Consider the following 26,682-nt stretch of genomic DNA (forward strand, 5'->3'; position numbering starts at 1 on the left):
ACTTTTTTTTTCTGAGTGTGTGCTATCTTTCGAATATCTAAATATGTTAGGAGAGTCTATTACAGTTGTGATTTTACACAGGGACACTTGAAACAATGTTGAAACTCTCATTGTCGATGCAACCGTGTTTCACACTGATACATAGAATCATGCATAACTGTACGAGCTGTTATAAGGTGGATGATAAACCCCTTTTAACCTAATTATGTCTTCTACTTGTGGCATTAGTGATTCGAAAGGTTCTTGAACATCAGATTATCCAGCCATTACGATTTTTTCTTAAAATTTGTAATACATTATTTCTGTTTGTTTTGTTGTTGTTGTTGCTGTTTGTTTTAGTCCCATCTTAGTTATTGTAATTATCTTATCGTTCAACAGGGGAGGTTAATGTGTCCCGTTCAATGTATAAAAAAGAACGTTATTCTTTAGTAGGTCTATATAATGAAAACAGTACGTAAATTGCTAGAAAAAGAGACCCCTCCGCTTCAAGTTGACATCAATATAACTATCTCAATTAATCATCTCACCCACGGTGAATGTGCGTCGGGGAATGTGCGCAACAAGGAGATGATCCTTGCTTAAAAAACATAACAAAATCAAAAACACACACACAAACACACACACACACACACACACACACAAGAGGATTGATCTCTTTAGTATTTAAATGTTAAAGTTTTTTTTTGTATAATTATGACTATTAATACTTGATCATAATATGAAGAGTTTGTTTGCAAAAACCGAAAAGCCCATATTTGCCAAATGGAGATATTTGCGATTAAAGGTCAAGAAAAATAAACAGAATAATAAGAAGAATTTTGCTTCTTTTGACCATAACTTCAAAAATATACCTTTATGTAGTGACCAATATATCATTTAACTCTAAAAGGGCCGGGGGGGGGGGGCGGAATCCTTCCCCCCCTCGACGTTTCGTGCTATAATTCTGTTACGCGAGAAGGCCTCGTCGCGAGGCTTCTTGACTTTGTTTGTTCAAGTCTCGCGCAACTTTTGAGACCAAATTTGCGACGTCCGCGCATACTTTTGCGAAGCCACGCCCATTTTTGTAACGGAATGTCGCCCCAAAACGGGCACAATTTTGTGATTTTGTGTACATTTCCTATGGAAAACAGTGCTCTGTCGTGAAAGTCATAAAAACCTGATTATTTTTACAATTAATCACTTTCATTGATTAGTTTTGTGCTAATTATGGTAGAAAAGTGGTCAGTGACAATTTCCAATGAAAAAACAAAGAAAAAACAAAAGTTGAAAAACAAAGAAATACATAAGAAATTCTGAAAACAATAAAATACATAAGAATTGAAATGAATTTTGGAAGTTTTTGTGATGTACAATCGTTGAATATGCTGCAACAGATTTACAGACCAAAAATTAGACTCTCAATGCCTTTAATTAGGCTAAAATATGATCTTGAGCTTAATTTGCATAATTAATTAATTAAAATTAGAAATTGATTGTTTCAAAAAATCTTATGACACAATCTTGTAGATTATGACGCAGGTCTCAAGCATGCAAAATTTCATCGCGATCGCGCCACCGATGGCCGAGATCTCAGGGGGGGGGGGGGAATCCATCCCCCCCCCCCCCCCGGCCTGAGCATAGCCAAAAAAGCCCGGCCCCTTTAGGGTTAAAAGGTATTATTTTGTACTTGATGACAGAGATCGTACTTCAAAATCTTCAAAAATGGACTTATCGGTTTTTGCAAACAAACCCTTCATATAATCATATAATCGATGTTTTAAGTTTTGTTTCTTTGTAACGATGTTTTTCCACTTTGTAGCTTCTAGAGGACGAGTACGATGGATTTTTTCAATGGGAATTCATCCTGCCAAGTTTTTCGAGCTTCAGAGTGCAGTCAACTTGGCTGGACGGTAATGTGCTCAAAACAGCTGCCGCCTCAGCATCATCCTGTAAGGTATGCCACGTGACCATAGACTTCACACTATGAAAATGTACATTTGCACATCTGCCTTTGTCTCCTCTCACATAATATTTCTTGACTTGTTTTCCCCACCTTTAACATTCCAAAATATATAACGAGATTAGGGAGGGATACATTTGTAGCAATGGAGAATTGAAGGGTACACTCGTAGTCGTAGATCGAATATGTTCAATGTAGATGATTGTGCAAATTGAATGGACGTTTGGTCGTTGCAACCATTTGGCAGCGATTTAGTTGGTTCTGATATGCATACACCAGTTCACTCATTAGCCTATAGCCATGACAAACATTTTTGCACCAGATTTGTCATGTTCGTTGTGATGAATTTTAAACTTGATGGTTGGGCCAGTACATTCTTTTCCACGTGCCGTGGCGTCTTCGTCGTCTCTATTCCTGATTATAGCTATTCACCTGTTTGACAGGGGTCGTTGCTTGTTTCATGTCATGTTATGTATCATATGAATTATGCCCAAGAAGTATCATTTTGATCTTTTATGTCCTCCCTTTTGTAGGCCTAATTATGATGTAATATGTATGTGCTTTGTTTGATGCTAAAACGATTGACAAGTAATGGAAATGAGTCTCGTGACTTAATGAAAAATCCCCCATTTACCGACGGCAAATTATTGTTACTGAAGGTAAGTTATAGGGCATTCCAAACGATTCTTTGTCAAAGTATCGCCCTCTAAGAAAAAGAAAATAGGAAAATGGCGCGCAATGCTGGCCTAGGAAACCCAGCAGACACATGTAGTTCATAAATGTATGCATTATTTGATTGGTATACATGGAATGCATATTTTAGAATTATCCTGCAAGCATTCCTGCGAAATAACAGCTTCTGAATCATAGAGTTTTACCTTTATGATGCCAACAAGCGCGTGTCGACAAAGACGGAGGGTGGTATTTATTCTGCTCCTCAAATTAAATCTAAATAAATTACATGGTTTTAGATTTTTTTTTCTTTTTTACAAAACTAAACAAATGACAAAATAACAATCAAAATGCAGTTTCTACAACTTGTATAATAACATCATTGTGAATATTGTAGTTACATAATTATAAATGCAGGAAATGCAGTATAATTCAATTCAACAATTAAGCTGAAGATCGTCGGAATGAGAATGCCTTGACTGAGCTGATTGCTTTTTCGGCAATGGCCAGGTTAAACTCTCACGAAAGTTTTTTTTTTTCTTTTCTTTTCTTTTCTTTTTCTTTTCATTGTAATGGTGTGATTTATTGGGAAAAAAAGAAGTTATGATGACGTGTTGTGCCTGAGCAGTAAGAGCGTTAAATGGTTGTATTGGGACCAAATAACCTTATGTTATCGTGCATCACAAAACGAACAAAAAGTCGCACACACTGATTTTGCGTGAGGACTGAAAATAAGTGAAATGGGTCTACCCAGCCGATTTGGACTTTTTCATATCTTCTGAAAGAGCAAGTCATCTTTTACATTATGCTAAAATTTGAAATCATTAAAAACGGGCGGGAAAGTGTGTTTTTGAGCCGTTTAGCTCGAACATTTTTGGTAGAATAGTGTGATTAGGTGTGCCTTTAGAGTCCCTTTTTCATTTTTGAAAAAACTTGTACACGCTCTTCACTTTCAATTCTAATCACTTTTGAAAGGAAAAGGCTACTGCTATGGAAGTTGGCATTAATTATGGACAGAATGTGTTAATGAGGCATGCTTAATTTCAGTTTAATCTGATAATCCTTCCATTGTTGTTACTCGGGTGGTTTACTTCCTGTTTTTTGTCCTATTCGTCGCACAGCCAGCACGGTTTGGTAAAGATTAAGCGCTTGACTAGACACTGTACTTCAGAGCCTCTTTTCTCAGTTCACAGTTTTCTTTAGTTTATGCTTTCTTTCCATTATTTAGATAGGTTAGGAGAGCCCATTTGATTTGAGTTATACATCATTTTAAAGCTTACAGTCTGCTCTTTCAGAATATGGTCTTCAATAAAAATTCATGTCTGGCGACTTTTTTGTTTTGTTTTGTGGTTCAGGGTCACATAATGCTTTAATATATCCATGCAATGATACTTAGGAAATAAGGCCTAAAGAAGTAAACAAAATCATATCAATTATAACGTTATAAAGAATCAAAAGTATTGGGTTAAGATATACAATGAACTACCTTTAAAGGTAAACAGCGATGATCGTGATTTCAGAAAGTCGGATAAGACATTTCATGTATGTTGGCCGTGATACTTTACTGACCAGTCCTGTGAGCTACCAAAGGATTTTAAGTGGAATTTTGTGTAATGTCGTTGAGTAAATACTCAAATATTATAAAGGAAGAAATTGAAGACCTGAATATAAGAACGACCCAAGTCCAATTTTTAACCAAATTAAGTTTGACGTGGGAAATTGTAGCTTATGCATGGACTCATCTTGTGTATAAATGATAAATCCTATTTACCCCTAGAAGTGCCTGAAATGAATGAGTTAAATCTTATATCAATGTAAGAATGAAGGACTTGGGTCATTCTTACATTCATATTAAAGCGCCCTCTCTCATCCTTCTTTACCTCTATAGCAGAATATCATGTATATGAATCAAATAACGACCCAAGACCATATGATTCAAAGTTACGACCCAAGTCCATCACACAAAATGGCCTCTCCACAATTAATGTAAATGTTAATTGTCATAAATTATGTTCTAATTTGTATATACAATGTTGCCTTCCCATCACAGTTAAATAGAACATTATTGGACAAATAAAAAAGATATGAAGTTTTTAAAGTTTACTCGAAATGGCCTTCTATGGACTTGGGTCGTTCTTATATTCAGATACTCAATTGTTTTGAAACGACTGCAGCAGGAAACTGCTTGGTATATTTTATACGTAAACACGGAAGTTTGCATTGTATAGACATCAATTTCAATACGCTATGGGCCCGAATTAAATTATAACCTTTAGAGGCATACATACTAGTGAAAAATAGCGGTTCCAAGAGTGGCTAATGGAACCCGGCGGAACACTATTTTTTACTACCTGTCGTGATTCTGTAGTTTCAATTGAACATAATATTTGCTTATTCAAATATTCAAATAATCTACAGACCACAGTAAAGTACTACCACGAGCCCTATTATGACAGAGATTTTAATCAGTTTATCGCTATCATGATCTATCAAATTCCTTACTTTGTAATAGCGCCATAAACATACCAACAACATCATTATCTTTACGTAACAGCAATACCTTATCATGATTGAGGTTGAGTTATAGCTTGATCGGTGGAATAAACATTTTTTAATACTATGTACTGTACATTTTCCGATGTGCTTGAAGACATGTCACGAGAAGGAATGTGGAATTAGCGCATTCATGCACAAGCCATCTGCCAACATTTCGCGGATATCCGTGCAGACAACGTACAATGTAGGTTCGACAAAATCCATATCCATGTGAATAAGATTCCCGCGTGGTCCGCAGGCGTTGCTACATTGTCTGCTTGTCGTGTAGTCACCGTACTCGCCGTGTGTTTTACAGCTGTTTTAGGTTGTCTGGAAAGTATCATTATACCGGCATTGAGAGGAACATCTTTATGTCACACGACCGGACACTGACCACGGATTACGAGGCCTGATTGTCCCTGAAGAGATCCGTGGAAACTTGTGTAAAAGAGGCTTAAACGGTGTTTGCATGAACCGCGCTTTAGGCTATACTCTGCGTGTTTTCGTGTACTTTCCTGCGCCTCATCCTGCTCGAGATCTTATGGCTCTTTACAAATTATGCCCGTTCTAAATTGAAACAAATTGTTTTCAGTACGCTTAAAAAAAAAAAAAGGAATCAAACAAACTATGATTGAGCCTATATTGTGTTCGTAATTTGCTGTTAAACACGGTAATTGGTTTGGTTTTCTTATTCCTTCTATGTCATTTTAACAGCCCTGAAACAGGCATCGTCACTCAATTTGATTGGAATTTTGTAACAAATCGTTTATAGCCAGTACATTATAAGTCATTTGATGTGAAGGTACAAGATTGACACTGCTTAAAGAAGTGTACACCATTCCAATGGAGATTATCGAAAATGATATTCTGTCTCAGTTATAAGTTTCCATAATGAGGTATGATATACTAAATGTAAAAATTGTAAAAACGCCGGAATTTGTAAAAACATCTCGCCGAGGATTTGTGAAAACGTCAGGAATTGTAAAAGCGTCTCGCCGGGCAATGTAAAAATCGCGAATATTGTATCAACGGGATTGGTAAAAACGTCTCGCCGGGAAATGAAAAAAAAAAAACAAACAAAAAAAAAAAAAACGTAAAATTTTACCAGGAATTGTAAAAACGCTGCCGGGAAAACTAATAAATCATGTACTTCAACTGTATTACGTATCGATGGTATATCGATAATATGGATGTCTAACAAAATAGCTCATACACATTTACCGTTGTAATTGTCTTGTAAACCCCAAAACAGATTTTCACCAAACTTGGCAGATGATATCTTTATGTATGATCTTAATTTGTTTAAATAAGTCTCCCTTCCCTCCCCCACCGGCGAATGAGGGGGGGGGGGGGAGAAGTTGAAACCTCAGAGTCCTGAGAGTCCTGAAAGTATGGAATGTTTTATCTTCGGAGTCGAATAGAAAAGAATAGAGCTAATTAAGTGTTATATGAAGGCACTAATGATTAAAATTCCATGTTTGATTATGGCCGATCCGGGGTGCCCTGATTTGGGGGAAGGGGTGAGGGGGAGGAGGTGAATCAATTTTCCACATTTTCACCATCTTCTTGAAAATTCTTCGACGGATTTTCACCAAACTTGGCACATAGCATCTTTACGGTAATACAATTTTTTTGTTTAAGGCGCCTCGGCAATTTACATGTTCCGGCGAAACCGCGGCGCCGCCGATGAGCGTTCTTTTTTTTTTTATTTCGCGGCGGCCTTCTAAATCCTCCCTTTCAAAAGCCCGCATCGCGGCGCTTTACACTTGGGCCGCCAACGGACCGCGGCGCTTTTAAAAAGGGCCGACAACATAACAAAAGCTGTACATCCAAGAGCCCCCGTTTTATTTAAACAAGGTAGCGCCCTCTGGGTCAGCGTTCGAATAATGCCGTTACATGATAACACACGGCATATTGTACATGTTGTATCAGCCTTTCGCTGATCTCCATGGTTTGTGTCTCACAGCTGCCATTTCTCACTGCGTGAGGAAACAAACGTGGACGCGCGCCAGAATCCAAAACTTCATTATACATTGGAAAATAAAACAACCAGAATACCAGATGATCGTTTTACAGCAAGACAAAAAATGTTATCTCTCTGCCAACCGATTCTTAATGATCTTTATTATTTGACATAGGTTTATAGGCCCCTATTTTTCCATATCAATTTAACATGGCCTCGGGATTTTATGAGTTTTTTTTTAATGTATTTTTTTCGGTGTAACTTCCAAAGTTGAAATCGGATAAAATTATTCATGTCCTTCTGATGGTGCGGAAATGCTGCTCGGAAACCAGCCTACTCTACTTTATTTCATGGATGGGTCTTTGTTTATATTTAGATTAACAAAAGATGCTATAATAATTGACTTGCTTTCATGCTCTCATTTTGATGCGTTATTTTTCGCTATTACATTATCACTATCTCTGCATCCACACGAGTGTTAAATCAGTTACAAAATTAACCGACGCGTCAAAATAGTGTTAAAGAAAAATTTCCGTAAACGGCTTGGAAATCTGATTTCCTGTTTCCATTTTTCAGATCTTTTTAATTTCAGATAAAAAAGAAATCCACTTCGTCTTTCTGATATTCCCAGACTGTGAGGTCTTGTGTATAATGCACTAAGATTAAGTGTCCTTATTGTCATACTCTCGAGTGAAAATATTCACTCCTAAAGGAGTGAATACAAAATAAAATGAGTTAATTTAGAGTGAAATTGGAGTGAATTTTGAGTGAAAATACGAGTGACCTCAGGGATCACTCCAAAATCTTCGAGTGATCCCTGAGGTCACTCCAAAATGAGTGAAAATGAACATTAAACATGCATCTTCAGATATGTTAGACTTTGATACATACCATTTTATGTATCAAAACATGAATATCAGGCATTTAAACTGGCATTAAGAATCTAATCGTTTTTCTAGAATGACAGTAAATTGCATTATTCTATGTGCTGAGACATGCCTATTATACCCCTTCTATATTAAAATTTTGTGCGAGGTTATCAGTTCGCACTGCTCTATGATGATTGCGTTGAATGTACATCTCTAGGCATTTCATCTTGCCCTAATCCACGACCCAGACAAAAACTCAAACCTCTCAACATTTTACAAGTCATAAATAGCCTGTATCATCCTTGTGATGTGAACTGCCTATTTCATTCAGCTAACATGCTGACGCTCGTTAGAGTGTCGTTATGTAGAGCAAAGTAAATCTTATAATTAACGGACTGCCGCTGCCAAGACAGAGTGATCGAAAAGGGCCGTAGCCAAAATATGATCAAAAGGGCTGCACAAACTAGTGAATGAAAAGGCAACGACTAAATCCACTGAAGGGCCGCGGCAAAACGATTAAACAGGCTGCCCCAACTAGTGAATGAAAAGGACCACAACAGAGCCGAAGAAGGGTCGCAGCCAAACAAAATGGATTGCACCAACTAGTGAATTAAAGGGCCACAACCAAAGCTACTGAAAGGCCGCGGCGAAACGATTAAAAGCGCTGCCCCAACTAGTGAATGAAAGGCCATAACCAACGCCGTGGCCAAAATAATAAAGGGTTGCACAAACTAGTGAATGAAAGGGGCACGTCCAAAGCCACTGAAGGGCCGCGGCGAAACGATTAAAAGCGCTGCCCCAACTAGTGAATGAAAGGCCACAACCAATGCCATGGCCATATTATGATCAAAAGGGTTGCACAAACTAGTGAATGAAAGGCCCAAACCAAAGCCACCGAAGGGTTGCTGCCAAACAAAAAGGGCTGCATGAACTAGTGAATGAAAAGGCCCCAACCGAAGCCATGGAAGGGCCGCGGCCGAACAATTAAAAGGGCTGTGGCAACTACTAGTATAGTGATCGAAAGGGTCACAACCAAAGCCACCTGAGAGGCCGTGTATAGGGCTGTTATCGTTAGAAAATGAAACGCAAAAAGATAGTTACCGTATAAAAGAGTACTAAAAGAAGGGAATATCATACTACATTATACTATATTACATCATTAAATGAAGCAAACGCTGAATGTTTATCTCCTGCTGTATATTCGTCGTTTATAGATTTCCCTTCTCATATCATACGTTTGTCTTTGGTTGTCTCTTGTTCTCATCTCTTCTCAGAGTATTTTGTAGCTTTCTGAGAAAAAAAAAAGCAACCTTGGAACATGGAAACTGGAGATACAAGTGCGTTACCGCAAAGACATTGAATGAAATACGGACAATGATAAATCGTAATGCAGAGTAAGGCAATTATTAAAGGCAATTTTTATGTCGGCGGTATTCAGCATTATCCTATCTTTTCTGGGGGAGGGGGATAGAAGTTTAGGTCAATGGGAGGATTATATGGCCATTGCTTCAATGCGTCCTTAAAGGTGGTTTGTATGTGTGCATGTGTTTGCAAACTGTATCACTGTTTGTTGCATTTCAAATGTGTGAAATTGTAATGTGTTCCAAGAAATATGTTACAAATGAAACTTTGGTGAAACCAGTTAGGCATTCTGTCCCAATGCGTTGTCGTGACGATGGTAATAACTGAAGCAGCAATAGTAATGGTACATTGCATTTCTTTATATCCGTAGATATCGGGCCTGTTCATTTGTTATAAGGGAATTTTACTAGTGGATAAACTCCAGTACAATTACAGTGATATTCATTATCAAATCCGAGCGCCAACAACTTCTTGTATTTTACAGACAATGCAAAGGCCAGTGTTGCAGTGGAGAAATAATGAATAGGGCCTAAAGTATATATGTGACTACTTTGATATCTAGGTCTCTTACAGATGTATACACAAAGTCTACAATCAAAAAATATAAAAAAAAAAAAACAAAAACAAAATGTGTAATTATTCACAAACTGATTTCAGAAACATTTCAAAAATCACTTAGCAATATATCGTGAGGAAGCGGGATCTTATATAAACTGAATGTTTGCTTTGTGAATATTAACCTCCGTACAATCTCGACAATCATATTGGGTTGTCACCATTGCAGTTTCGATGACAATGAACCGCTTTCGTCTTTGCATGGTCTTTCCTAATTATCAGATATCGGACATATGAGCCTGAACATATCACTCTGATATCCAAAGACAGATTAGGCCATCTGATTCATGCCTGCATGCGATTCGGCATATATCGAGACTGCACTACTCGTGTACTGTATACACTAGACTTCAGTCACCCCAGTCCTTGGTCGCACTAACCACTATAACCTATTGTTTCGTGTGTGTGTGTGTGTGTGTGTGTGTGTGTGTGTGTGTGTGTGTGTGTGTGTGTGTTCTTTTTTTCCATGTTGCATTCTAGACAACATATATAGTTATTTATGAGAGAAGAGTATGCTCTTGAAGACAATGACCTTGTCTATGGTATAGGAGTTGCAAGCTTCTTTCGCGACACTACAAAGATGCTGACCCGTCCTCTCAGCTCTTGGTAACGACATCCGCTTCAAGTCTATCATCAGTCGATTGTTTTTTTTTTTTCAGTTTTCCTACCACAAAATTGCATCGCAAATCAAATACACCTATTATACTTTATAAAACGGCCGTTGCCATGCAGGTGGAAAATTAACTGGAACAATTTATCTATGTCAGCATTCCTGACTCTTTTGTAAAGTCACCCATGTATACACTGCAAGGGTAAAAGTATAATTGCAGTTATCAATTTTGCAAGTGTAAGCAGTGTTGAAGTTAAGGCAACCCAGCTTTTCCGCCTGTATGTATAATGCCCGTACATTCCCCCTCCCCCCTTCCTTGTCATCAATGCCCACGCTGAATTGCATGTACAATGTACTTGTATAAGCTGTTATTTTTGCGAAAATGTCACCATACGCTAAGGTAGTATAATAGTGCGCTTATGTAGGCCTCTGTGTCAATTCGCGAAAACAACATCTCGCGAATATGTCCGTGACCTCATTCTTATGTAGAATGTGAATGCAGATCAGTTTATGTTTGATAAAAAATCGACAGTTCAAAACTGTTGGTTATTATAATCAACTTAATGCTATCGAAAAGCCAATATGTATCAATGGTGGAAAGGGGTCATGAATACATAGATACAGAGTAATATTCACAAAGCATTACTTATTTATTGTCATTTTTGGCATAACAAAACAAAAGAGCGGCACCGACTCACCTCCTTCGGAGAGGGGATATAATATATGTAGAGGTCGGTTACAAAGGAATGAGTGTGTAGGAATGATTTGAAAAAAAAAAATGTGGAATATTTTTCATACTTTCGTGGTATGATTAGTGTAACGTAACGGTATTTGTTATCCAACAATGATGGAACCTGAACTTAGCCAAAAGTTTCAAATTTCATTACTTTTTAATGTATTGGCCAATCTCTTTCAAACTCTGTTGATGTCTTCTTATTTCGCAGCATTTGATGAATTTGCACAATAGTTAATTCCCATTTATCAATTTTATGCTACCGTATTATTTCATTCATGTGTCAACATGATTACCGTCTTTCGTGCTGTGTTTTCCTCAATTTCTCACATTTTTATCATTCATACTATACCTCCCAGGGAAAATACAACTTCTCATGCGTGCCCTGTGTAATTATGAGGAGTATCAATGATTAGACGATTTGAACTCGTGATTTATTGATCTAGTAACATGCGTTATTTCTGAATATTCAGACGGAGACATCTTTAAACCACCAGTTTTGGTTCAAGTATGTTTGGACACATGTTCATGCACACGCATTTTTAGAAAGAAATGTAAAAGAATGAAATTATATTTCCCCTCCACAGTCATTAATAAAAAGTCCCTAGATATTTCTAAAACAGAACCAAAAATGCCAAAATGAGTACAGCAGGTACTGCACATCGTATTCACATCGTTCTTGATCTTTTTTTTTTTTCATGAGTTCAACTGATGAAAATTGTTATTGCCCTTTAGTTTCCGTGATTTCTCGTGTTTGCCGAAGTTGTGTTGAACGACACCCACGCCATTGACGATTGATCCCAGAGAAACACACAGACTGCGTAGGGATCTGTACTCCCAAGGATTACTCGTTGGTTTTATTGGCCTGCCCTGCCTTCATTATCCACTACTGATTAAATCCATTGTGGTAACTTTGATATGTGTACTTGCGATCATCATACAAGACGTGTGCCACGGACATAGCGGATTAACGCCTTGCGGCCAGCCTGCTACACAATATATCATTAAGTACCTTTTGTCTCTTTACAGAACAATACGCGACAGCCGGATTGTCTGGATTCCAGACCCTCTGCTCGCACGCTTTCGCTCTAAAGTGACGCCTTCAACGTCGAAAACTGGAATAGGTTTAGGTTGATTTGCCTTCAGCAAAGGCTGTGAATTCGTCGCCGCGAAGTCCAGGTGGCAGAGGGTCTGAAACCCCGGCGACTAGCAAATAGCTATATCGTGCCTATCTCTTGAAAGCGTCGAGATCACCTCTCACGCTGGCTTTGATATAGAATAAATTTTTATTATGACTAATTCTATCATATAAGAAATTCGATGGATTTTTGGTAAAAGGGGATGTACAACATCTTATCATTATACTGCAAACTTCTAGATAGTGTAACATACATTCTACTTTCCACTTCTATCCAATTTACGACCACATCATGTACGCTACCATTGGATGATGGCGCGAGCAAGTATAGGCTATTACTCCTCACGACTTCTTTACTATATCTTTCCCTTCGTCATCATCATCATCATCATCATCACAAACATGACCTCCTTAGATAAATAAGGACTATTGCAGCTTTAAACAGTGCGTAAAATATACAACGCTGCGCAGCAATTCAAAAGGAAAACCTGAAAAAGTGTAATGCTTAATGTAATAGAGATACTGCTTTAATCTATAACTGCAATGTTGCCACTTTTAAACAAACCACGCAACAATAAAACACTCAGTGATCCTGAATATCCATTCTCAAAGTACATAATGACGGGGCTAGGTAGATTTACACAGTAGATACCTTTTCTTCTCTCATCTTGTACCAGTGTTTGCATAATGAGGTTGCAATCTTTTACATATATAAACATGAATATGATCACAAATATTTTCAGAGTCTTTCTTTTTTCTTTCCGGGAAGGGGGAGGGGGAAAGGAGGCGGGGTGTTTTCATTTCCGATAAATCGTCGAGTTACATCTTGGTGGTAACCGCATGGCAGTGAGGTGTTCTCCTATTACAGGTCCTGAATCAGAAAGGACATGACTATCGAATGAGGCTAAGGATACCTGAACAGGAATTTTCAATTTAAAAACATATTGAACTTCAAAGTAACATTAAAGTGCAGTACAATAGCTGAAAAGATGTGTGGAAGAGCGCATTGCATAGAGTGACACTGCTTTGTGTGGGTAGAATCAAGAAACCTTATACATGCAAAATTCACGATAACAACTTCTAATTGACGTTATCAGTTTGCCATTAATTCCACCTAAATGCATCTGCGAAATTAAGCAGAACTATTCTTGAGATACATCATCGAGATTCATATATATATATATAAAAAAAAAGATAAATTGAGGCTGATACAGGGGTGGATCCAGGAATTCTTTAAAGAGGGGGCGCCTTTACAAAATTAAAGGGGGCGCACGCCCCCCCCCCCCTTCATTTTTTTCTTAGTATTTCTTTTGTTTCAGCAAAAAAAAAAAAAAAAAAAATGTGGCGCGCACCCACTGCATTCCCCCATCCCCCTCCAACCCGATTCGCCACTGTGATAGATGACTGGTACAGATTGACAAAATGGATATAAAAGAATGTCAGATAACAGTCAGAAAGATAGAGATAGGTCGAAAGACCAGGAGCTATGTGATTACTCCAAGTGCAGTAAAACCTCAATCTCTAGGGCGAATTACGCAAATGTTATCAATCTAATGGTGAAATCAAATAAAAGAAATAATTGAAGCAGATAAACAATATTAAAAACAAAACAAAAACTGTACACGATTTTAGTTTGAGGAAGCATTTTGGGTGAAAAAGAATTTCATCATCCTTGACAATTTCATCACGTCTTCTTGCTCTTCTTAATTTGCATACGGAAAGTGCGACAAATCACTGTCCACTCGCGCAGTATGAGCATATCAAGTTGCGTGAGCTATCACAGCTATGATATGTACGTGTTGGCCGGGAAAGACAATGGGTAATGATCGATTCACGGTACCCATCGCGGAAGAGTTAATCTTCTCGGGACAAAAAAAAAAAAAAAAAAAAAAAAAAAAAAGGTTTAGGGCGCTCTGGAGAGACTTCTATGTCTCAGATCTATTGTACGTGTAGCACCTTCTTTGTATGCCGATTTGTATATGCGCAGTTTATTAGCGATCTTTAGAAACATGGTTTGTTTTGTATTCTTTCTCCCATTTCACCCTTCCCGCGGCCCTTCGGTGGCTTTGGTTGTGGCCTCTTTCATTCACTAATTGGTTGCAGCCCTTTTGACTATTTTACCGCGGCCCTTTGGACTCTTTGGTCGCGGCTTTTTCGATCGTTTCGCTGCAGCCTCCTCCATCACTATCTCTTGGCTGCAGTCCCTATATCATAGACCTATACATGACATGTACTTCAGCGATCCATAAACGTCAAACAGTAGACATCGGCTTGTGAGCTGAATAGAGAGTCGAGTCATTTCACAAGATACCATACATGCTACAGAATATTATGACCTCCTCGAGACATGCTGTTTTTATGAAATGGTGTGTAATGTTTCACTACAAGATGAAATAAGTGTCTGTATTCATCACATCCACTCCATGTATATTTATTTTGTTTCTGTTATTTCTTTTTTAATATACCTCTTGTATCAGCAATCAAATACCTTTCGCCCTTTCTTATATGAAACTATAATGGTATATGAAACTATAATGGCTCCTGCCTACGATTTATGTAGACGAGAACCGCGTTGCAAATCATAGTGAGATAGTAAAGGAAATAAGTGGTGAACAGATACTATAAAAACCTACTTCGTGTCCGTACATGCCTTGGTGAAGGCGATCTGAGATTGTGAACTGCCGCGTCCGACGAAATCGAATTTTAGTTGAATTAGTGTTGACGTGAAATTATCTGCTAACATTGCATATTTATTACATATCATTTAGCATATTCATTCATGATCGAATTTGCTTTTGAAAAGAGAATAATAAAAATAATATTCTCGTTATGATATTTGGAGATTGCAAGATTTTAAAGTACTGACAGACTTAAACAGATAGAAAGATATCTAGAATTCAAATAAATTGTTATGAGAGACGATAATGTTACTCTTGTCCATCCTCATGCAACCCACAACCCATGGTTGTATAGCGTTTTCAACATGCCATGATTTCACATGTTGTTACGGGTGCTTTTGTATAGGCCTACATAATTCACTGATTAAACCCCCCCCCCCCCCAAAAAAAAAAAAAAAGAAAAGAAAAGAAAAACAAAACAAGACAAAAGAAAGGAAAACAAACACACATACACACAAACACAAGATGACAAAAGTGTCCGCTTCTGTATCATTGAAAGCGTCGCTGGCAGTGTGCACTGCATGCGTTGATAGGAATAAAGATAACAAACATACGTAACAACAATCGAATTATAGAAATCTAAAAACATATAAAATCATAGCTTACTAAAACAAAGCAAGATGACGTGGAAACTAGAATGACTTAGTCTTGTTTTTCTCAACTTTTGAAGCAGTATTTATTTTGCGAACTTAGGGAGATAAAATCAGCTCCACGAGTCAGGTAACAACCTTTTGATAGTATCTGCTTTGCGCTCCCTACAAGGTTTGAAAACTTGACGTAACACTGTGTTAGTCACAAACGACGCCACGAGAGGGCGTTGTGCTAAAAATGTGGTTTGTCACACTTTTGACAACTTGGAGTTTGTTACTCATTCAAGGATTAGAAAGGACCCACGCGGCGTTTTGAAAGAAACGCCGTAGATCGGGCCAAAGTGAAAACACGCTTGAGTACCCTGGCGCATCGCCGGCTTTTCAAAAGACCGCTCAAAGGGGGAGGAGTTGAAGTCTCAGAGTCCCTAAAATCTGGAATTTTTCATCTTCTTAGTCGAACGAAAAAAATCGCTCTATGTTAATGCTATAAACACAACAATGACTAAAATTTCATGTTTGATTACGGCGGGCCCATGGGTGCCCTGATTTTTATCATTTTTTTTTTTTCTGGGGGGGGGGGGATGAGGAGGATGAGGGGAATTTTTCATAATACATTATTTTCAGCATCTTCTTGAAAACTCTATGACGGATTTTCACCGAAGATGACAAATAGAATTATTATGGTGGAATGGTCGTAATTTGTTTAAATGGTCGTAATTTGTTTAAGGTCGTAATGTTGTTTAAGGGAGCCCCCCCCCCCCCCCACACACACACACACACCGCCGAAGCAGGGGGGACGGGGGAGGCATGGGGAAGTTGAAGTCTGCCACTGAGTCCTTAAAGTCTCGAATCCTTAAAGTCTCGAATGTTTATATTCTGAGTCAAATACAATTCGATAGAGCTGGGTTAGTGCTATATGAAGACAATTAATGACTGAAATTTCATGATTGATTTTTGCGGATCCAGGGGTGCCCTGAAAAAGGGGTTGGGGGAGGAGTGGAATTAATTTTCCACATTTTCATAATCTTCTTGAAAACTTTATGTCGGATTTTCACCAATCTTGGCAAATAGCATCTTCATGGTGATATGATCTTAATGTGTTTAGATATATTTCCTACACGCCAAAGGAGAGAGTGAGAGAGAGAGAGGGGGGGGGGTGGGGGAAGTTGAAGCCTCAGAGTCCCTTCTGGAATGTTTTATCTTCTTTGTTAAACCAAAACAGATAGAGGTCAGTTAGTGCTTCAACACGCACCCATTTTCCCCTTTAGTGGTGTGATCCTATATTTTTCAAGAAGGTGCTGAAAATGTGGAAATTCCCCACCTCCCCCACATTTCCCCGCCTCCAGTCAGCTGGGCATCCCTTGATCCGCCATAATCAAACATGAACTTTCAGTCATGAATGTGTAAGCTTCATATCACTAACTTAGCTCTGTCTTTTTGGTTCGACTACGAAGATAAAGAATTCCAGCTTATTAAGAACTCTAAGGCCTCAAATCCCCCACCCCTCCCCCTACGGCGGTGTGTGCCTGTGTGTGTGTGTGTGTGGGGGGGGGGGGGGGGCTCATTTCAATAAATTAAGACCATATCGTCATACAGAGACTCTATGCCAAGTTTGGTTAAAATCCGTCATAGATTTTTCGAGAAGATGCTGAAAATGTAGTAAATTCCCCCTCCCCAACCATCAGAGCACCCATGGATTCGCCATAATAAAACATGACATTTCATGCAGTCATTAATGTCTTCGTAGCTCTAACTTAGCTCTATATTTTTCGGTTCGACTAAGAAAATGAAACATTCCAGTATGTATGGACCCTGAGGCTTCAATTAATTGAGATTTCATCACCGCAAACATGATATTTGTCAAGTTTGATGAAAATCGGTCATTAAATATTTTTCAAGATGCTGAAAATGTAGGTAATTCCTCTCCTTCGGAATTCTATTTAGATCCCTGATATCTCTACATTATTCAACCAGCCTTGAAACACGCATTGTCACTCAATTTGATTATCTGAAACAAGTACTAACCAGTGCATTACACTACATTATGAAGGTACAAGATTGACATTGCTTGAAGTAGTGAAGTGTGAAGAAAACGTACAATAATTATATAAAGATGCACATTCTGTGGAAATGGCTGTTTATTTCGTGTACTGATATAAGTCTCATGGTGTATTGGTGTGATTTTTTTGATCATCTAACAAATTAGGATCTTATCACCATAAAGGTGCTATCTGCCAAATTTGGTGGAAATCTGTCTCAAGTTTTTAAGAAGGTGAAGAAAAAGCAGAAAATCATACTCCTCCACCCATACCTCTTCCATTAGGACACCTCTTAATCCACCATAATCAAACATGCAATAATTATTATTTCAGTCATTAGTTTTTTCAGTTCGAGAGAATAAGATACAAAAAATACATTGCTTATGGACACTAAGGGTTCAGCCCCCCCCCCCTTCTGCCGTCGGTGGTGGTGGTGGTGGAGGGGGGTTAACAAATTAAGAGCATATCACTATAATGATATCTGTTTGAGGAAAATCCATTATAGACTTTTTTTTCGACAAGATTCATAAATTGTTTATAATCCCCCTCTTTCGTCCCCCCCCCCCATCCCGATCAGGGTACCCCTGGAGCCGTCACAATCGAACATAAAATTTCAGTCATTAATGTCTTCATGAAACTTTTTTACCTCTTTATTTTTTTTTTTGTCGACAGAACAAGATTAAACACAAATCCAGACTTTTGAGTTTAGGGAAAGTTAGATTTCAACTCCTCCCCCCCCCCCCTCCATTCCGATGGGGTGGGGGAGGGGGCTCATTTTAACAACTTAAGAGCATAATACCTTAAAGATCATGTCTGCCAAGTTTGGTGGAAATCCGTCATTGATTTTTAATTTTTCAAGGAGATGAAAGAAAACAGTAGAAAATCCCTCTCCTCCCCCTTACTAGCGTTACCCCTGATCAGGGCACGACTGGATTCGCCATAAACAAACATGAAATTTCAGTCAGTAATGTCTTCATAGCTGCAGTAACTTACCTCTATATTTTTCGATTTAACGGAAGAAGATAAGAAAAAAGGTTTCAACTCCTTCCTCCATCCTTTCTTCGCCCGGAAAGGGGGGGGGGTGGGGGGGAACTCATTCAAAGAAATACGATTATATCACCATAAAGACGTTATCTGCCAAGTTTGTTGGTTTACAAAAGGTATGAAAGCGGTAATGGTCCATAAGCGATTTTATCAAACATCGAGATATTGTACATACCGCTTGAAACACATTATTTTGAAATTTCGCGCCAGCGTTTTTATATTCCTGACATTCTTTTTTTTTTTCTTTTTTAACATTTTTACATTTCGCGGCCAGACATTTTTAATTTCCCGGCGTTTTTACACATTCACTGATTCATTCATTTTATTTTCACACTTCTCATTTATGAGCATTACAACGGAAATCAGACACGTTCTTTTACCTTGTGAACGATGTGCAGAAAACAAACAATATACATGGTGATAACACAGTAATTACATCTTTTGATAACTGGTCAAAATCGAAATTGAAATGGGGTTGATCAAAGAGAAGTATGACGGGACCTACATGAAAGCAAGCTTGTTTCAAACTTTCAAACTTTCAAACTTTATTTGCACTTTTCCTTTCCAACAGAATGTACAAGAAACAATATTGTGAGTTTGACATGGGAGTAACAATATTACATAACCAGACAGGATTAACGACATGTTCATGTCTACATGATCAGTACAAAAAAAGATACACACATTCTACATACACTCTGCCAAAAAAAAAAAGTGGAGGTACCCACTCAAAAGACCAGCCTTGTATCTTGTGGGTACTTCTGATGGAAAGGGGAAATAAGGGGGTGAAAAGCTTACAACTACAAAGAGTGCGGGAAACTGGGAAAGTCGGGAATAGAGAGAGAGAGAGAAAAAAAAAGCACAAGTGTGAAAAGAGGAAACAAAAAACAGGGGAAAGAGGGAGAGAGAGAGAGAGAGAGAGAGAGGGAGAGAAAGAAAGAAAATCCTAAATAATTTTGATAATAATCACCAAGGGCGAAAGCCCACAGAGACAATCAGCCAAGCGTCTTCGAAAGTAATACATTGTCGAGGTGCTTTCCAGCGGATTTTTTTTTTTTTTTTTGTAACTGTGGGGACGAGAGCACGTATGGAATATTAGCACAGGGTAAAGAAAAATTATCTATGCCTCAAGAGAACGCAGCCTATAGTGAAAGAAAAGAAGACAATGAAGTGCTTACAAAATTAAATTCATTCGGTTACATTTTAAGACTTCAAAAGAAACATTTTTAATCCCTTTTTAAAAGAATTCAATGAAGGTGCCACTAAGCACCAATCTTGAGGAAAAGAAAACACGGAATACAATTTTGATGCACTTTGAGCTCATTCTGGCCCACTCTGCAGCGTTTGCCTCTTTACAGACTGTCTGATTTATTCTTTTGATACATATTATTATTATTTGTTTGTAAGATTTTTGTTTTAATTGTTTGCATTTGTATCTTTGTCCATAGATTCAAAATCTCAAGTTGTCTTTTGGAAGTTTGGATGACAGTCCTCAAGACCTATCGTCAATATGGAGGGACCTGGTCCAATGGGTGTTCACTATGCCAAGACTTTCGAGCTTCAGTATGTCATGTCCCTCCCTGGACGGTGATTTCTTTTCAAAAGCCGTTGCCACAGCATCATCTTGTGAGGTATTACATGAGCCACCGGGACTGTATATGTGACCGTGCATCACAAAGCGAACAAAAAGTCGCCCACACTGATTTTTTTTTTTTTTTTTTGTGAGATCTGAAAAAAGGTGAAATGGGTCAACCTGTCAAATCTTGACTTTTTTCATATTTTCTGAAAGAGCAAGCTTTTTCTTTCTACATTATGCTAAAATTTGAGATCATAAAATGAACAGGAAAGTGTGTTTTTTAGCAGTTTATCTCGAACACTTTCTAATACACTTTTAGTGTCCCCTTTTCATAAAAAAAAAAACCCTGTACACACTCTTCACTCGCAATACTAATGACTGGTTAGAAAGTTTGCATCAGTCATTGGGAGAATGTACAAAGAAAGCATGTAAATATAATTTCAGCTTTGTAGGTAATAAATCCCTTCATTATTGTTACTTCGTTGGATTACATACTGTTTTTCCCCATTCATCGCAGAGCTAACACAGCATGTGGTTAAGATTCAGGGCTTGAGTAGACCATGTGCTTCAATGCCTCTTTTCTGAGTTCACACTTTTTTTTTCTGAGTGTGTGCTTTCTTTCCAATATCTCAATAGGTTAGGAGAGTCTATTAATTGATACGAGTTATACATCATTTTAAAGCTTAAATACCGCTCTTCCAGAATCTGCTCTGAACCATAAATTCATGTCCGACGATTTTTTTTTTTTTTTTTTTGGGGGGGGGGGTTTGTGATGCAGGGTCACATTATGATTTACATATGGCTGCTATAAATTTCCGGTCTGGATTAGTGTTTAATACTTTGTACTGGTTTCTTTTGGTTGATTCTAGAGACATTTTCAGAATAGAATAGAATAGAATTATTTTTTGACAACTGAAGAGTTTGTTTGCAAAAACCGATAAGCCCATATTTGCCAAATGGAGATATTTGCAATTAAAGGTCAAGAAAAATAAAGAGAATAATAAGAAAATGTTTATTCTTTTGACCATAACTTCAAAATTGTACCTTTGTAGTGTCCAATCTATCATTCAAAAGGTATTATTTTATACTTTATGACAAAGACCGTACTTCAAAATCTTCAAAAAATGGACATATCGGTTTTTGCGAACAAACTCTTCAACTGATTCATATGTTCTATGTGATATTTATTGAGTGTAGTTAATATTATGCAGATCGGTCTAAGTCTGTTGCCACATACCATTTTGTTATTGTTCTTGTTAAGCTGTTATACTCATCATTAAGGACTGCAAGTTCTGAGAACAAGAATTAATGTGTAAAATGCTGCTTTAGAAAGAATAACTGCATTGTCATCGTATGCAGACATAGTTTTAATACAGAGGCAGTTGTAAAAATGTTAAAACTCTTATTGTCGATGCAACCGTGTTTCACACTGATACAAAGAATTATGCATAATAACATCGTAGCTGTAATAAGATGGATGATAAACCCTTTTTGCGTAATTATGTCTTTTACTTGTGGCCCTCGAAAGGTTCTTGGACATCAGATTTCTTGGACATCAGATTTGTTCAACTTTATGATATCTTATTTCTGTTTGTTGTTGTTGTTGTTGTTGTTGTTGATTGTTTTTGGCCTTTCTTGATTATTGCGATTACCTTATCGTTCAATACGGGACGTTTAGGTTTCACTTTCGATGTATCAAAAGGAGGAGGTTAATTTCTTTGTTTGTTTGTTTGTTTGTTAACTTCATTTTTCTTCCAATACATTAATTTCATACATAAATCAAGATTCATTTTTAGTAACATCATATAAAATATTACTCAGCAGATTACAATGTACATCATGATTCAAAGAAGAAAAATTAATGTGTAAATCAATTCTATAAAAAAATATAACTCGTATTATCAAATTTCCAAATAAGCACCTGAGAAATTTTGCGGAAGAAGTGATTCTAGCTCGTAAAATAACCAACTACAAAACACACACACACACACACACACACATGCACACACACACACACACACACACACACACAAGAATAATAATCTCTTAAATGATTGAATGTCGATGTATTTCTTTTTTTATAACTTTGGCTAGTACTATTATAATTATCATAATATCATCATATAATCAATGGCTAATTTTGTCTCTTTGCAACGTTTTTTTTTTTTTTTTTTTTTTTTTGCCTTTATAGCTCAAAGTTGACAGCTATGACAAAGTCTCGTTTGGATGGAAAATCACCCCGCAAGGTTTTTCGAACTTCAGGGTGAACTTCTTCTACCTGGACCGTAATGTCTTCAAAAAAGCTGCCGCCTCAGCGTCATCCTGTAAGGTATACATGTCACCAATGACTTCACACTATGCTAATTTACATTGGCACATCGACCTTTGTCTCCTGTCACATAATAATTCTTGACTTGTTTTACCCCAACTTTAACCTTCCAATATTACTATGTAACGAGATTAGCGAGGGACATAATATTTGCCGAAATGGAGAATGGTAGGGTACACTCATTGTCGTAGGTTGAATGTGATCAATGCAGATGATTGTGTAAATCGAATGGACAGCGCACAACTACATTGATAGCACTGCGTTGTCGTTACAACCATTTGGCAGAGATTTAGTTGGTTCTTTTTATATGAAATGAATGATTTGCATGCACTAGTTGTAAAATCATTCATTAGCCTATAGCCATGAAAAACATTTTTAAACCAGATTTGTCGTGTTCTTTTTGATGAATTTTAAAACGCGTTGGATGCGCCAATACATTCTTTTCCACTTGTCGTGGCGTCTTCGTCGTCTCTATTCCTGATTATTTTATAGCTATTCACCTGTTTGACACGGGTCGTTGCTTGTTTCAAGTCATGTTGTTTATATGTATCATATGAGTCATACCCAAAAAGTACCTTTTTGATCTTTTATGTCTTCCCTTTTGTAGGCCTAATTATGATATAATATGTATGTGCTTTGTTTTATGCTGAAACGATGGACGTAGTAATGGAAAATAGACTCGTGAGTTTATGAAAAATCCCCCTTTTACCGACGGCAATAATATTGTCACTGAAGGTAAGTAGGGAATTCCAAACGATTCTTGTCAAAATATCGCCCGCTAAAAAAAAAAAAAAAAAAAAAAAAAAAAAAAAAAAAAAAAAGGAAAATGGCGCGCAATGCTGGCCTAGGAAACCTAGCAGACACATGTAGTTAAATGTATGCATGCAGACACATGTAGTTAAATGTATAGCCACGCGAAAACGCGTGGCTATTTGTCTCTGTGGGCTTCGCCCCTTGGTGTATGCATAAAAATAATTTAGGTTTTCTCTCTCTCTTTCTCTCTCTTCTCCCCATTTTCTGTTCCCTATTTTCACACTTTTGCTTTCTTTTTCTTCTTTCTTTCTTTTTTTTCTATTCCCAACTTTCCCAGTTTCCCGCAATCTTTGTAGTTGTAAGTTTTTCACCCCCTTTACTTCCCCTCTTTCCCACTTTTCCCTCAGAGGTGCCCACATGTTACAAGCATAGTCTTTTGAGTGGGCACCTCCACTTTTTTTTTTTTTCACAGAGTGTATAAATAGAGTGTATGTTTCTTTTTGTACCAAACATAAGGACATGAGCATGTTGTTATCCCTGTCTGACTATGTATATAATCAACGACTCGCATGCCAAATGTATCATATTGTTTTTTTTTTTTGTACATTCTGTTGGAAAAAGAGTGAAAATAAAGTTTGAATTTGAATTTGAATTTGATATACATTTTTATATTGGAATGCATATTTTAGAATTATCCTGCAAGCATTCCTGCGAAATAAGAGCTTGTGAATCATAGAGTTTTACCTTTTTGATGCCACTAGCGTGTGTCGACAAAGACGGAGGGTGGTATTTATTCTGCTCCTCAAATCAAATCTAAATAAATTACATGGTTTTAGAATGTTATTTTTTTTTTATAAAACTAACCAAATGACAAAATAACAATCAAAATGCAGTTTCTACAACATGTATATTAACATCATTGTAAATATTTGTAGTTACATAATTATAAATACAGGAAATGCAGTATATTTCAATTAAACAATTAAGCTGAAGATCGTCGGAATGAGAATGCCTTGACTGGGCTGATGGCTTATTCGGCAATGGCCAGGTTAAACTCTCACGAAAGTTTTTTTTTTTTTTTTTCATTGTAATGGTGTTATTTATTAAAAAAAAAAAAAAAAGTTGTGATGACGTGTTGTGCCTGAGCAGTAACAGCGTTAAATGTTTGTATTGGGGCCATATAACTTATGTGACCGTGCATCACAAAACGAACAAAAAGTCGCACACACTGGTTTTGCGTGAGGACTGAAAATAAGTGAAATGGATCTACCCAGCCGATTTTGACTTTTTCATATTTTCTGAAAGAGCAAGTCATCTTTTACATTATGCTAAAATTTGGAATCATAAAACGGGGGGAAAGCGTCTTTTTGAGCAGTTTATCTCGAACATCTTTGGTAGAATAGTGTGATTAGGTGTGTCTTTAGAGTCCCTTTTTCATTTCTGAAAAACATTGTACACGCTCTTCACTTTCAACTCTAATTACTTTTGAAAGGAAACGGCTACATGCTATGAAAGTTGGCATTGATTATGGACAGAATGTGTTAATGAGGCATACTTAATTTCAGTTTAATCTGATAATCTCTTCATTGTTGTTACTCGGGTGGTTTACTTCCTGTTTATCGTCCTATTCATCGCACAGCCAGTACGGTTCGGTAAAGATTAAGCGCTTGAATAGACACTGTACTTCAGAGCCTCTTTTCTCAGTTCACACTTTTCCTGAGTTTGTGCTTTTTTTCCGATATTAAGATAGGTTAGGAGAGTCCATTTGTTTTGAGTTATACCTCATTTTAAAGCTTAAAGTCTGCTCTTTCAGAATATGGTCTTCACTAAAAATTCATGTCTGGATACTTTTTTTTTTTTTTTTTTTTTTTGTGGTGCAGGGTCACATATTATAAGTATTGCTTTAATATATCCATACAATGATACTTAGAAAAATCAGGCCTAAAGAAATAAACAAAATCATATCAATTATAACATTATAATGAATCAAAAGTATTGGGTTAAGGTATAATCAATGAACTACCTTTAAAGGAAAACAACGATGATCGTGTTTTCAGAAAGTCGGATAAGACATCTCATGTATGTGGGCCGTGATTCCTCACTGACCAGTCCTGTGAGCTGCCAAAGGATTTTAAGTGGAATTCTGTGTAATGTCTTTGAGTAAATACTTATATTATAAAGGAAAAAAATTGTTTTGAAACGACTGCAGCAGAAAACTGTTTGGTATATTTTGTACATAAACACGGAAGTTTGCATTGTATAGACATCAATTTCAATACGTTAAAGGGGCGAATAAAATTATAACCTTTAGAGACATACATACTAATGAAAAATAGCGGTTCCAAGAGTGGCTAATAGAACCCGGCGCAACACTATCTTTTATTACCTGTCGTGATTCTGTAGTTTCAATTGAACATAATTTTTGCTTATTCAAATATTCAAATAATCTACAGACCACAGTAAAGTATTACCACGAACCCTATTATGACAGATATTTTAATCAGTTTATCGCTATCATGATCTATCAAATTCCTTACTTTGTAATAACGCCATAAAAATACCAACAACATAATCATCTTTACGTATTAGCAACACCTTATCGTGATTGAGGTTGAGTTATAGCTTGATCGGTGGAATATACATTTTTTAAATACTATGTACTGTACATTTTCCGATGTGCTTGAAGACATGTCACGAGAAGGAATATGAAATTAGCGCATTCATGCACAAGCCATCTGCCAACATTCCGCTGATATCCGTGTAGACAACGTACAATATAGGTTCGACAAAATCCATATCCGTGTGAATACGATTCCCGCGTGGTCCGCAGGCGTTGCTACATTGTCTGCTTGTCGTGTAGTCACCGTACTCGCCGTGTGTTTTAGGTTGTCTGGAAAGTATCATATACCGGCATTGAGAGGAACATCTTTATGTCACACGACCAGACACCACGGATTACGAGCCCTGATTGTCCCCGAAGAGATCCGTGGAAACTTGTGTAAAAGAGGCTTAAACGGTGTTTGCATGAACCGCGCTTTAGGCTATACTCTGCGTGTTTTCGTGTACTTTCCTGCGCCTCATCCTGCTCGAGATCTTATGGCTCTTTACAAATTATGCCCGTTCTAAATTGAATCCCTCGCACAAATTGTTTTCAGTACGCTTTAAAAAAATGAATCAAACAAACTATGGTTGAGCGTATATTCTGTTCGTAATTTGCTGTTAAACACGGTAATTGGT

The 26,682-nt window shown here is 37.3% G+C and overlaps 2 protein-coding genes across 2 annotated transcripts in view; both read left to right on the forward strand.

The window, feature by feature from the left end:
* Positions 1-26,682, forward strand: part of LOC140246800 (uncharacterized) — a 195,886-nt gene that overhangs the window by 86,178 nt on the left and 83,026 nt on the right. The gene's annotated exons all lie outside the window — the stretch shown is intronic.
* The window catches only part of LOC140226632 (uncharacterized), a 53,778-nt gene that overhangs the window by 3,265 nt on the left and 23,831 nt on the right, over positions 1-26,682 (forward strand). The window contains exon 3 of the mRNA XM_072307078.1: positions 20,236-20,418. Coding sequence (XP_072163179.1) covers positions 20,236-20,418 — 183 coding nt within the window. The remainder of the gene's footprint in view (positions 1-20,235; positions 20,419-26,682) is intronic.

This window comes from Diadema setosum, chromosome 3 (assembly GCF_964275005.1).
Source record: "Diadema setosum chromosome 3, eeDiaSeto1, whole genome shotgun sequence".
NCBI classification, from domain to species: Eukaryota; Metazoa; Echinodermata; class Echinoidea; order Diadematoida; family Diadematidae; genus Diadema; species Diadema setosum.